Genomic DNA, 13777 nt, shown 5'->3' with positions numbered 1-13777 from the left:
TACCCAGCAATGATGCATGAATCAACAGATATGTTAAGTAGGTAAATTTAAATTAATTATTGCATCTCTGCACTACTTCAGTACTGACAAAGTATTCACTGTATTCTATTTCTCTTTCTAAAAAAAAAACTTGTGATATACCAGAAGGTTCTTTTTTTAATAGCTTTCAAAAGAGATTCACTTAAAAAGGCCAATGATGTTTTGGAGTGGAAATGTTCAATTTCAGACAACAGAATAGTGAATTTTTTTTCATTCTGTCCACTAAGGTAAACTCTCTTCCACCCAAGGGAGTCAGCTGCTCCTTCTTTTCTTCTTTCTTTGTGACCAGGAAGTTAAGTTCTCTTCTCCCATATCCTCCTGGCAATGAGTAATGCAGGCTCTTAGGGCACCTCCTCAGTGAGGCACTGGGGAAAGGACAGAGACAGATCTTACTAAGGTTCACTTACTAATCTCTATCCCTCATTTGTTTTAACGATCTCTAAAGATGCAAATTAGCTGTTTTTAAAACAAATTTGTAAAATTTGACAGCTCATTTTTTTAATGAAAAATGAACAAGTCCTCAGTTTGAAGTCATCTATTCTGCTTTACAAAATATTCATGACAATAAAAGCCCCATAGATCCAGCCCTATTTTTCCCATAAGTGACCTCTGAATGTATTGACGGCCTACATTCATGAAAACAACCGAAACTTTGATAAACTTTGTGAGTTCAGAATAGTACAAAAACTAAAATACTTCAGATTTACATTAATAGAATGAAAGACAAAAACCACATGATGAAGATAAAACATTTGACAGTTTCAACACTCCACAAACCAGGAATGAAAGGAAACTATGTCAACATACTAAAGACCGTATATGAAAATCCCATAGCTAACACCCTACTCATGGGTGAAAACTGAAATATTTTCTTTTAAGATCGAGATCACGGTGCAGATATCCTCTCTGGCCACTCCTATTCATGACAGTATTGGAAGACCTAGACAGAGCAAGTAGGCAAGAAAAAGAAATAAAAGACATTCAAATTGGAAAGGAAAAAGTAAAATTGTCTCTGTTCACAGGTGACTTGATCTTATACACAGGAACCCTGAAGATGCCACACATGGAGGGCAAAAAAAAAAACTCTGTTACAACTAGTAAATGAATACAGCAAAGTTGTACAATATAAAATCAACATGCAAAATTCGGTTGTATTTCTATGCATTTACAACAAACAATTTAAAAAAGAAATTGATGCAACTTATGATAGCACCAGAAATAATAAAATACATGAAATAAAGCAGGTGAAAACTTGTAAATGGAAAACAAAAAAAAATTACTGAGAGAAATTACACATAAAAGGAAAGATTCCTTGTTCATGGATTACAAGACTCAATACTGTTAAGATGTTAACATTACCCAAAGTGATCTACAGATTCAATGTAATCCCAATCAAAATCCCAGCAGCAGTTTTTGCAGAATAGAAAATTTTATCCTCAGGATTATATGACTTCTCAAAACATAACATATAGCCAAAACAATTTTAAACAATATTGCATTCAATACTCCAACTTTGGAGGACTGATTTCAAAACATATTACAGAGCTACAGAAATAGAAACAGTATAGTACTGCCATAAAGACAGACATATAGACCAGTAAAATAAAACAGAAAGAACAGAAAAACTATCATGATCTGGTCAAGTTATTTTTGACAAGGGTGTGAAGACCCCTCAATGAGGAAGGGATAGTCTTTTCAACAAATGATGCTGGGAAAAATGGATATCCAGACACAAAAGAATATAGTGGAACCCTTTTCTTACAACATTTGAAAAAAAAAAAAACTCAAAATAGATTAAATATCTAAACACAAGACAACCCAAAACATTAAAACTCCTAGAATAAAACATAAAGGGAAAACTTCATGGCATTGAAATGAGACCATAAATTCTTAGATATGACACCAAAATCACAGGCAATAAAACCAAAACAAACAAACAAACAAAAAAAAAACTTTAAACATAAAAAAAAAATCTGTGCTACCAAGGGCGGTACAGTGAGACTCTGTCTCTACAAAAAAAAAAAAAAAAAATCTGTGTGCATCAAAAGATAAAATGCACAGAGTGAAAAGACAATTTATGAAATGGGAGAAATATTTGCAAATCATGTATCAGATAAGTGGTTAATGGGAAAAATACATAAAGAACTTCTACAACTCAAGAACAAAAGAAAAAATAACTTGATTAAAAGGTGGGAAAAAGACTTTATATAAGCATTTCTCCAAAGATGAAATAGAAATGACCACTAAGCATATGAAAACATTATCATTAATCCCAAGAGAAATGCAAATCAAAACAACAACGAGAGTGGATTCTCCCACTCTCAGAAGCAAGATTACTACCAAAACAATAGAAAATAACAAGCCCCAGTGAGGACACAGAGAAACTGGAACTCTTGTGCACTCCTGACAGAATTCTAAAATGGTGTGGTATGGAGGTTCTTTACAAAATTAAAAACTGAACTACCATATGACCCAGCAACCCCACTTTTGGGTCTAGATATCCAAAAAATTGAAAGCAGGGTTTCTGAGAGATATTTGCACAGCCCTGTTTATAGCAACATTATTCACAACAGCAGAAGATGGGGCAACCCGCTGTCCACAGGCAGGTGAAGGGATAAAGAAATGCTAATACATGTATACAAGTACACAATAGAGTACATGTTAAATAAAATAAGCAGTCACCAAAGAACAAATACTGCATGATTCAAATTATGTGAAGATCTCAGATTTATGGAAATAAAGTAGAAAGGTGATCACCAGGAGCTGAAGGGACAGGGGAAGGGGAAGTTGTTATTTAATGGGTATAGAATTTCAGTTCTGCTGAAGATGAAAAAACTCTAGAGATCTGTTTCACAATAATGTTGATATATTTAACACTATTGAACCACATGCTTAAAAATAATTAAGATGGCAAATTTTATGTTATATGTTTATTCCACAATTAAAAGAAACTTCAAACACTTTGGGGAAGGGGAAGAGAACTGTGCCTAATGTTTCATTTCCCGTAAAAATACCTTCTTTAAAGACTCAGAACAATTTTTTAAAATCTAAACTGGAGCAACTTGTAACCGTAGAAATGTAAATATATTTTTAGAGAATGACTAGCATAGTTCTGAAACAGAAGATAGTAACTGGTACAAGACAAAGGCAGGTGCAGGGGGTGGACCCCAATCAATGGAGAAATAAGCAATTTAATACATAAAGTATAGAATAAAGAGAAATAGATATTTACAACTTGGGTAAAGATGTATCATCTGTGCAGAATGCAAAGAATACATTATTTTTGTCTACTTTCTAGGACCTTCTTTGTTCCAAAAAATCAAAACTCTGGTTAGGTCTAAATGGCATAATTCAGAGGAGCCCAGATCCCCCCCGTGTGGCATGTTCCTGTGGAAAACCCAATTCCATACACTGACTGCAAAATCAAATTTGATAACTATTTATGATTAATTTCAGACCAAATTTATTGGTGTATTTCTACTGAAACTTAAATTCAAATTCTAGGAATAAGCATTAAGACAGTTATTATATTTGAACACATATATTAAAATATACTATAGAAGATAATAATTTTTTAAATCAGTTAACACTGAGGTTTTTTAATAATGAAGTTTGGTCTTGGAAAAAGGGGAATTTTAAAATGTGTCCCAGTATTAATGGTTCGTGAACATGTCTACTTTTACTTTTTACCAAGAATGTTTTATAAAAAGAGAGAACAAACTTGTTTTTTTCCTGTCAAAGCAGATATTAATGAACTGTAAAATGGATGTTAAGTGGGAACAAAATGAGTTGAAATGAACAGATGAGTGTAAAAAAGAGTTAAATGGGAAAAGGGGTGAGTTCAGCTATTTGACAGTCACAAAATCCTTGCCTGGGGGCTATTTGCTCAATGGCATCATCTTTAGAATGAAGTAGATCAAAACCCAAATTTATTGCGTTCTTTGAAAATAGCATTTAGTCATTAATGAAATAATTTGAAAGTTAATAAATGGTGAAATATAATTCTAAATTATATGATGTAAAACGTTTTCCTAAGCTGTTCTTTGACGATTCATTTAGCAGTATCAATTTTTGATCCTAAGTGGTACTTGAGTAAGAGAAAACACAAGATAGAAAACAGGAGTCACACAGAGTGCGGCATTCCAACTACACACCGGAGTAACCTACTGAACTGAGGAATGCCTAATTATCAATAAATAATGCTTTGCCAAGTTAACATACTGTTTGGGCTTGGTAATCATTTTAATTAGGCTCTTCATGGTTTAGGAATATAAAACAGTTTAAGTGATTTATACCATCTTAATGATTACTTTAAATTTAGGTACTTCGTAGAAAATGTAAAAACATGTTTTTAAAATATCTTCTAAATGCCTGCAACCGGCTACAGATGATAATCAACTGTTCTACTTTATTTCTGCCACGAGGCAGCAGTGTTTGGAAGGGGTTCTAGTTCTAACATCAAGCCCAGCTTTGTGAGGAGCCACATGGAGGAAAGGAATTAAAAGTCAAAAAGTATAACCTGAGACTCCAACCTTGAGAAGGTGTTCCTGGCATAGTGCATGATACTGTCAAAATCGTATCTTTCGCCAAGTGAGTTTACTTCTCCAGGCTCCATCTTCAGAAAATTGTACTCTTGACCTAAGAACGAGGGATAAACAAAGTCTCAGAAGCCTTTCAACTGACAGAAAGAAAGAACAGAAGTGCCCCTGCTAGGCCTGTGTCTATTCTTTACCCAACGACCAGTCTTTTTGCCTTTTGCCGGTTGTATTACACACAACACCCAGGCACATGAAAAGAGCAGTCGCTACTCTGCTGCCAGACTGAAACAGCAAGACTGGAATAGAACAGGTATTAATTTAGGCAGAAGGTGGACCACCAACAGCGTAATTCTTTTACCTCCTCATAATACTTGTTTCTTTAAAATCTTATTGCTTTTTATGGTTAAAAAAACAAAACAACTCATATCTTTATCTAATGAGCTTCCTAGTTTTCTCTTGTGACACAAAAATTACATTCCTAAAACAACAATGTGAAAAGATAGAAAAGCAATGTTAGCATCAACACAGGCCTCAGGCTTCAGCTCTGTGACTTCGAGATCTAACCACAGCAACACGTTCTCTACTTTCATTTTAAGATCAAACAAGGTTGTCCTCAAGGAAGAGTTTCTATTATGAGATCAAGAAGAATATGCTTCAGAACTTATTTATTTTTTATTTCACTTCCCATATCTGAAAAAACCTTAATCGATTTTTTAGACTGCTCATTTGTATCTGTATTGTAACATTATTTCTTGAAATCTGAAGAGTGCAGATTCAAATATGTAGGTCTGTACCAATAGTTCCAGAGCCTAAGAACTTCTTCAGATAGAGTTTGTGTTTCGGTGACTCAGTTTTCACAATTTAGGCAGCCAGCAGTGGTGCAACTCGTATCACTTATGCAACTTAAAAACTCTGAAATGTCAAAAAATAGAGGTGAGCTAATCAGATTCCAAATTCATGTTTGGAGTTCAAAATGGAACTATTATGCCACTCACCTTAACTAGCTATTCCAACTGGTGTATGTTAATTTAAAAAATCACATTAATAATGAGTTTTCCAAAAGGCAATGAAAAAAGCAAGTGAGGGAATATAATGTCTCTTCTCCACATGGTAAGGAAATCTAGTGTACTCATTTGAGCATTAAAGATGAGAAGTCACAGAACCCGAGTCCCAGATTAAAGTGTTTTAGTCCATCTTTTAACAAATTCACACAATAAGTAAATTTAAATTAACCAGCCAGCCCTTACAGTAATACATGTGCTCCACAAACCTCTGATAAGTGTATGTCTGTGTATGAGGGGACCATTCTCAGGAAATGCCTGCAGCCTCTTTAACTGCAAGACCTGATTTTATATTTATTAACCTACATGATTTCAATTTAGAGCATAATATGACAGCAGATTCTCTAACCAAAGCAAAATATTCCATGAAACTTTCTGAAAAGTAGGGCATTAAGCAACTTCAGCAATACATTCAACGCATATAATGGAGCACTTAATGTGTGCCTGACACAAGATTTTTTGTTAGTTAGAAACAGTGTGGCAAATTATCCTAAGTACAGCGACTCGGGAATGGAAAACTAAAGGCTGTAAGTGGAAACTGAGCTCTCCGTGCTCAGGGGCACACAGAGGGACAGAGTGGACACTGGAGACTCAGTGAGGGAGAGTGGAGGGAGGGTCAGGGAAGAAAGTTACCAATTGGCTAAAATGGACAACATTCTCTGGTGACGGCACCCTGAAAGCCAAGACTCACCACTGTATAATTCATCCATAGAACCAAAACCCACCTGTACCACTGAGTCTACTGAAATTAAAAAAAAAAATTTTTTTAAATAACGTGACTATATATAGTCTAAATAAAAGAAAATTAGACTTATTTTGTGGAGGGGAAAAGATCCATAGCACCAAAGGAAACCACACTTACAAATTAAAAAAAAAAAGACAAGCCTCCCTCCTTCCTGAAAGCACAGTAAGCCTAGTCTAACACAGATTAAAGTATTCCAATCTTTGTACCAGGTTGGCTCCTATCACAGTCACCTATTTTCCAGATGAAAGTAAAGCCAAAGCCTGCCCTTATGAGACATTGCTCTTGAATAATACTTGATCTTAAGTTAAGGGCAAGTCAAAAGTTATTGAAGATTAATCTCTAACATGAACACTTCATTCTGGAATCACACTGCTTTGAAAGTTCCAATTACTCAGGAAATCTCACTCAATAAATTTCTTTTTATTGGACTGAATGTTTAGTCAAAAAAATTATTAATAGCCGTAATCTGCCTAGCACTGTTCTACGATTATGCATTTCTTTATACTACTTAGACACTTTTCCCTTGTTTTAGGCACATACTTATGTCGAACCAGAATCCTTTTTTTTTTTTTTTTTCCCTTTTGCAGTTTTTGGCCGGGTCTGGGTTTGAACCTGCCACCTCCGGCATATGGGGCCGGCACCCTACTCCTTTGAGCCACAGGCACCACCCCAGAATCTTATTATTATTATTTTTTTTTTTTTGGCCGGGGCTGGGTTTGAACCCGCCACCTCCAGCATATGGGACCGGCGCCCTACTCCTTGAGCCACAGGCGCGGCCCCCAGAATCTTATTTTTGAGAGCAAGATCATTCTGGAAGATTATATTCTGTATAAATTCTTTTGTTCACATAATAAAATGTTTGGAAAATAAAGGAAACTAAATCACAATACTAACAAAGCTCATTTAGTTGGTAGTTAGCATGATTTTCAGAATTACTATTTCCTCTTTATTTCCCTCCTACTGATAGAAAGTATAAGATGAACCTTCACAGTTGGCTCAGGCATTAGAGTTTCTACACAGCAGAGTATAAACGTTCTTTGTTTTTTTGTGACAATTAACTCTACCGATCATTCATCATTCTTCATGAGAACGGTTCTCTTACCTCTCAGATAATACCTTCTTCCTCTTCTGGGAGCTACTTACTACATATTGTTGTTCCTCATTTTCTACCCTCAACTTTTTTTTTTTTCTCCCGTCAGCTTTTCCCTAGAAAGTCAACTCTACACCAAATTTTTATCTTCAGATACGTCCTGAAGTGCAGACTTTCTTCTGGCTACTAGATGAGGATCATCCAAAGGCTTTTCAATTCAAGTACATAACAAAAGGAAATCACTCTCTCTCTATTTCTCAAAAACTTGCTATTTTATCAATATTTCACTGAATTGAATGTTTCATGTCACGATACTATCATTCATCTTGTTGCCAAAAAATAAATCTTTTTAAGATTTCACATCACAAGATGATGTTCCTCTTAAAATGTTTTTAAAAGACTATTTTCCTATTTTCTCACTGATTCCTGATCAGTATTATCCTAACTAAAACCTTAATCACATCTCACAAACTACTGATTTAGGCTTCTCAGAAGTTTCCTTGACTTCAGGAACCTGCTCCCACATTAATTTATGATTCATACAGCTAACAGAGTTCTTAATTTTTATAATGTGAACTTTCTATGTTTACAATCCCTCAGCTATTCCCCAGTAGCAAGAGAACAAAATCCAAAGTTCCCAAACTTACAGATATGACTCTCCATGATCTCAACTCCCAGGTAAAACCCAACTAATCTACTTGTAATTTACCTCACAAACGGACAGATAAAAATGATTCCATTTCCTTTTCCCCTGGCTTTGAGCTATTTCAGACTGATAATCTCATCACTCATCTGTCCACACAGAACTTTCTACTTTACTTCTCAATTTTCCTTCCACTGTAACACCTCCCTCAACTCACCAGACCTCAAGTCACCACGCTTGGCTTGGACCCTACCATGCGTCTGACTATTGCCATGGTCCACACCCATTTGCAATCACATCTGCAGGCATCTCACACTATGGTTTGTATTTTTCATGACAGAACCTCCAAACCCTAATACTGCTTTGATAAATAATTAGAATCAAATATATAATGACCAATGCGGTTAATTACAGATTAACAGCTACGCTGAAAGCATTCTTACAAATATGTCTAAAAGAAGGCAAGGTTAGGAGGGAAATCTCAAGATTCTAAGAAATTCAATGTTTGTAACTTAAAACTGGCCACGAATAATAAGAATACATTTTTACTTCTCTTGCCTCAGCCTCCCAAGTAGCAGGGACTTCAGGCTCCCACACAACGCCCGGCTATTTATTGTTGCAGTTGCTTAGCTGGCCCAGCCAGGTTCAAACCCACCAGCCTCCGTATATGTGGCTGGCGCTGTAACCTCTGTGCTACCTGTGCCCCGCTCACCTACCACGCGTGTTAACGTCGTATGCCTGGTCGCCAGAGCAAGGCCAGGCCGGGCCAGAGGCAGCCAGCGCTGGGAGTCCCACTCGTGTGCAGCTAATTCTAAAAGCATCCTGCAAACACGTCTTAAGGGCAGGCAAGGTGGATGGGAACATCTCCAGATTACCTCATCTAACACAGATTCCTATGGTGCCAGTAGTTTTTAAAACCCTGTAACATAAATTATACAGAACTAAGAGGAAGGAAGGAAGGAAGAGGGGGAGAAACGGGGAAGAAAGGAAGAGGGAAGAGGAGGGAAGGTGGAAGTGGAGGGAGGGAGGAAAGCATGTAAAAAAGAAGCATTTAATAATGTTAATGCATGGGCTCAATAACTCACTCCCATTGCTGGAAAGCACAGAAATTTAGACATAAAACAGCTAAATCTTTAAAAAGAAAGTCTAAAAACTCCATGAAATTATTCAGTCGCTAGGAAAATATTTAAAACATAAAATCATCGTGGGTAATTTTTATTCAAGCAAAATGTTGAGTCTACTATATCAAAAAATAAGTTTGCATTTTCTGGAGAGCTAAGTGATAAACTGCATAAATACAACTCCAGGGCGTCCACAGCCTTAAACGCAACCTGCCTACAGCCTCTCACCTGGCTGGATGTTCTCCCTAATGATGGTCACATGGCTGTCCCGGTCGGGTCGCGTGTGCTCATGCCAAAAGCCTATCACATGGCCCAGTTCATGAACAACAATTCCAAATTTGTCGCAGTTCTTGCCAATAGAGATGGCCTGAGGTCCGTTTCCCCGGCGACCTACATAGGAGCAGCATCTGGAACAAAGCAGAAGGTGGACGTGGTGGTGGGTGGCTGATGCTGAGTGAGTTACCACATGCTCAACCTTTGTAAAGAACTACGATGACCAGAAAGGCCCACACACGGAGGCAGAACAACCTTTCATTAATATATATAGCTGGTTTCTGGTATCCTTTCAAATTTTTGCATAACAGACGTTCCCAAATAATCAGTTTGATTGCTTTTGTAATTATCTGTATGTTACAACATACACCTTAAATGAATTTTAGAAATACTAAAAAGATACCTCAGAAAATAAACAATAATGATGATGACCTGTGTGCTATTACGCTAGGCACTAACAATATACAATAGCTTAAGACATCAATACTCATTTATTTGTAACACAATTTTTATACTCATTATTCATGTTAATTATTTAGGTAACTACTTTTTTAGGGTGAATATGTGGAAATAATTCAGTATTATCTCCGTATGCACTATAAAAATAAAGTTTCTTTTTCTCTTTGGAAAAAAGGGAATTAAATTTATTTATGGAAAATTTTGGTTATTTGTAAAAGATACTACTTTTCCTACTCACAGAAGAATTATGGTTTTATAGAAGGAGAAAACTTTTAAGAGAAAACATTAATCAAAAAAGATTATTTTCAAAAGCTGGATTACTTAAGGTTAAGCGTTATCAGGTGCTGGAAACTGAATGTGCATGTGCCCCCCAAATTCTTAACTTGAAACCTAACCCATAAAGGTGGTAGCATTTAGAGGTGGGGGCTCTGGAAAAGTGATTAGGTCTTTGGAAGGCCCCTCCACTCCTTCCACCATGTGCAAACACAACATGAGTGCACCTCATATCTGTCTACGTACCGGACACCACGTCTGCTGTGCCCAGACTCCAGAACTGTGAAAAATAAAAGTCTGTTGTTTACAAGGTCAGACAATTAAGTTTGTGGACTCAGCTTAGAAAAAATGCTACATGCTTCACTACTGACTATCCTTGGTCACCTCTGAAGCATCACCTTGGGAAGCTGTGCACCAACGCCAGGGCCTAGAACACTCTTCAAGCACTTTTTCTAGCATGAGTTCTCAAACTTGATTGTCAGACCTCACATAAGCTGCCCAGTCGGTAGTGTTCTGTCACAGCAGCCAAAACAGATAATTGATGAAGAAAAATCAACAAGTGGTAATAGTTCAAAGAATTAAGTGATTTGTGCCAAATGGTCTAATAATTTAGTGTGATTTTTAATTTCACCCTCTGAAAGAATCTCCTGGACTGTCAAAGCAGATTATGTAACATCCAGGAATATCATTCTGCAAACTCTCGTCAACTTACTGATATTTATGCATATTCAGAAATGTTTTTCTATCCAAATGGTAAAGTTTCATGCATTCATTCTGTGCGTGTGCCTGTATGTGTATGTGTGTGTGTGTGAGTGCATGACTGTCCAGCAGGTTCTTGGGCACACATGATGGAGTGAGCACATGATGGAGTGAGCACATGGAACACCCACTTTTAAATAAAATTTAAGTGGTATAATATTATAATTGCTACAATTTTAAATATAAATAAAGTTATATCTAACGCTAAAATCATTAGGGCTTAAATTAAAATAATGTATCCACAGGACATCAACAGAGGGCTGTGAATAATGGGTCTTAAATAGTTGATGATCATAGTATACCAGACATAGACAAATGCCTCTTCTGACTTAATAAATTGAAAGAGAAAACTGCCAAAACTTAAGAGTTCAAATAATTAAAAGTAATTATACTGTTGCCCACACCAATGATAAAACACAAATACAGTCTACCAAGGGGGCAGGGAGGAGGGCGGGTGACTGGCGGGATCTCATCCAGCACACCCCCGGGTGAAGGGCTCAACTACAACTTGAATTTTACTTAGAAGTTAAAACATTGTAACCTAAACAATATACAATCATATTAATTTGAAATAAAAAAAGTAATTTCACTATTTCAATTTCCAGGGTAAGTATATTTAACAGTCCTTATGATTTCCTACAAATATAAATTCTTGTCGCCTCTCTCCCTACCCCTACTTTCCCCCAAAATTGTTTAATAGACTTTAAATGCCTAAGCATTTTAACCCATATTCTGCCAGTTAGATGAACTAATTTGTACTCATTATTTATGAATCTACATTAGTTAATCGAGTTTAGTCAGTAATAGAAAGAAGAAAGAGGTAACTGGTGGTGGGGAAGGAATCAGTGAATTGTATTTTTGCCCCCAGATAGTTTTTTTAAAAAATAGTATGGTTTAATCCATTAGATATGTATTTTATATGCCAATATTTATTTATTACATACCCAAAAAGTACTAGATGCAGAAAAATACAAAATTTGCTAATTTGGGGGATTTTTTAAATGGAAATATTTGCTACTTTAAAGTACTAGTAATGATAGTGAAATATCTGATAATTATATAGCAACTGAATTACCAGCATTGAGTCATTCTTGCTGGTTATATTCTGAGAAAAAAAGTACTTTGGAAATCAAAATCTGAGAGCAGTAAAGCAATGTGGTCAACTTATTTAGTCTAAAACACCATTTTTAATATAACTGCAGTCATAGCAATTTCCTATTAGGACAGGATTTCATATTGGAAAGGAAAAATAGACTTTACATTGCCATGTTCATAGAGCTATCATTTTACAATGATCCTGTGAAAGAAGAAAATGTGGGGTTATTTTGATCCCTGACTAACTAAAGCTGTCAGGAACAGAAGGATTCTAGACTCTCAAATTAGAAAGTCATCGCACACACACTTAGACAAATATTAGGTACAGGATGATGGCACGCATGTACAGTTTACAAAAACTTGATTTAAGCATGTCTAAATATTATCTTAGTTTTCAATGTCATCCAGGTTTGATGACATTTTCTTATATATGGCTCTTAAATTTTTGTTTCTAATTCCTCTGCCACTTTTAAAGTTTGGCGAGGGTAACGACTATTTGCTCTCTCAACAAAAACTTTCACCATCTACACAGGACAGCCCTGCCACTCCTTTAACCACAGAGGTGAATCAGGTCATCTAAATGCTGCTCCTTACTTTGGCCTCGGGTCGGCAGACCACATAAACGTTTGGAACCTGCTGTAAGTTGGAACTGGTTCTACCTTTTCACCTGCTGTATTATAAATACTTTCAATTATTTAGATTAATTACCGTATGTTTTTTCACTAAAATGACTCAGTTCACTTTTTGTTTTAATTTGATGAGTTTTTTTAATAACTATTTAAAAGAAGCTATTAAAATGTCCCCACTGGAGTATGAGCCAGGTGGGGACAGAGACCTGTGTTGCTTTGTTCACCGCTCCACGCAGGTCTCCCAAACAGCGGCTGCCACAGAGCAGGCTCCACGGTCCCACCATCTTTCTCAGTCTCGCCACTCAAGTACACACTAAACATCTCAATTTCCAAAAACTTTGCTCTACCCACAAATTCCCCACCCAGGTTAATATAGGAATCCCAACCTTCCAGGTCCCGAGGGCAGACAACTCCAGCTTTCCTGAATCCTGAACCCTTCCTCTCAGGACTCCACCTCTGTCTGTCCCCAGAATCACCCCTCTTCTCTTCACTGCTGACCCAAACTGCCATCTCCCAAGTGGACAGCTGGGATGACCTAATGGCCAGTCCCCCGGCTGCTGCCCTTGCTTCCCTTCAGCACACTTTTTTCCTCACTGAGGTCACTTGTAAATGTAAAATCCCATTATGCCTCTCCTTAACGCCACCTTGACAGACGGCCCTGTGGCAAATGGTGCCTATGAGCAAATGACTCTTTACCTTCCTCTAGCAGATAACTACACTTCCCTGCCACACCAAGGTGGGCCTGCAGGTGACCTGCTCTGGACAAGGTCACAGAAGTATGAACAGTGAAACTTTGTGGGGAGAATATTTAAAAGCCAACACATGAAAGGCCACTCTGTCTCTACTCCACCTGCCCAAGAAGGCACATATCCCAAAGGGCAGCTGGACATTAGCGCAGATGGCAGCATGGGTGAGGGTCGGTACTGCCCCAGCCTCTGAGCTCCAGGGTCAGCTGACACCACAGCAACATTTCCTCAGCTGCCGGCAGGAGGCTCTCTGAAGTCCTCACACAACTCCATGGGATGGCACGCAATTCTCCACACACACACATA

At 37.1% G+C, this 13777-nt stretch overlaps 1 protein-coding gene across 1 annotated transcript in view; it reads right to left on the bottom strand.

Annotated features, from left to right (window-relative positions):
- Nucleotides 1-13777, bottom strand: part of TLL1 (tolloid like 1) — a 255849-nt gene that overhangs the window by 103901 nt on the left and 138171 nt on the right. The window contains 2 exon segments of the mRNA XM_053595813.1: nucleotides 4572-4677; nucleotides 9466-9644. Of these exon segments, the coding sequence (XP_053451788.1) occupies nucleotides 4572-4677; nucleotides 9466-9644 (285 nt within the window).

The sequence above is a fragment of the Nycticebus coucang genome, chromosome 6 (assembly GCF_027406575.1).
Source record: "Nycticebus coucang isolate mNycCou1 chromosome 6, mNycCou1.pri, whole genome shotgun sequence".
Classification (NCBI taxonomy): Eukaryota; Metazoa; Chordata; class Mammalia; order Primates; family Lorisidae; genus Nycticebus; species Nycticebus coucang.
Note: the sequence above shows the minus strand (reverse complement) of the source record. Positions and strands in the feature narration are given on the sequence as shown.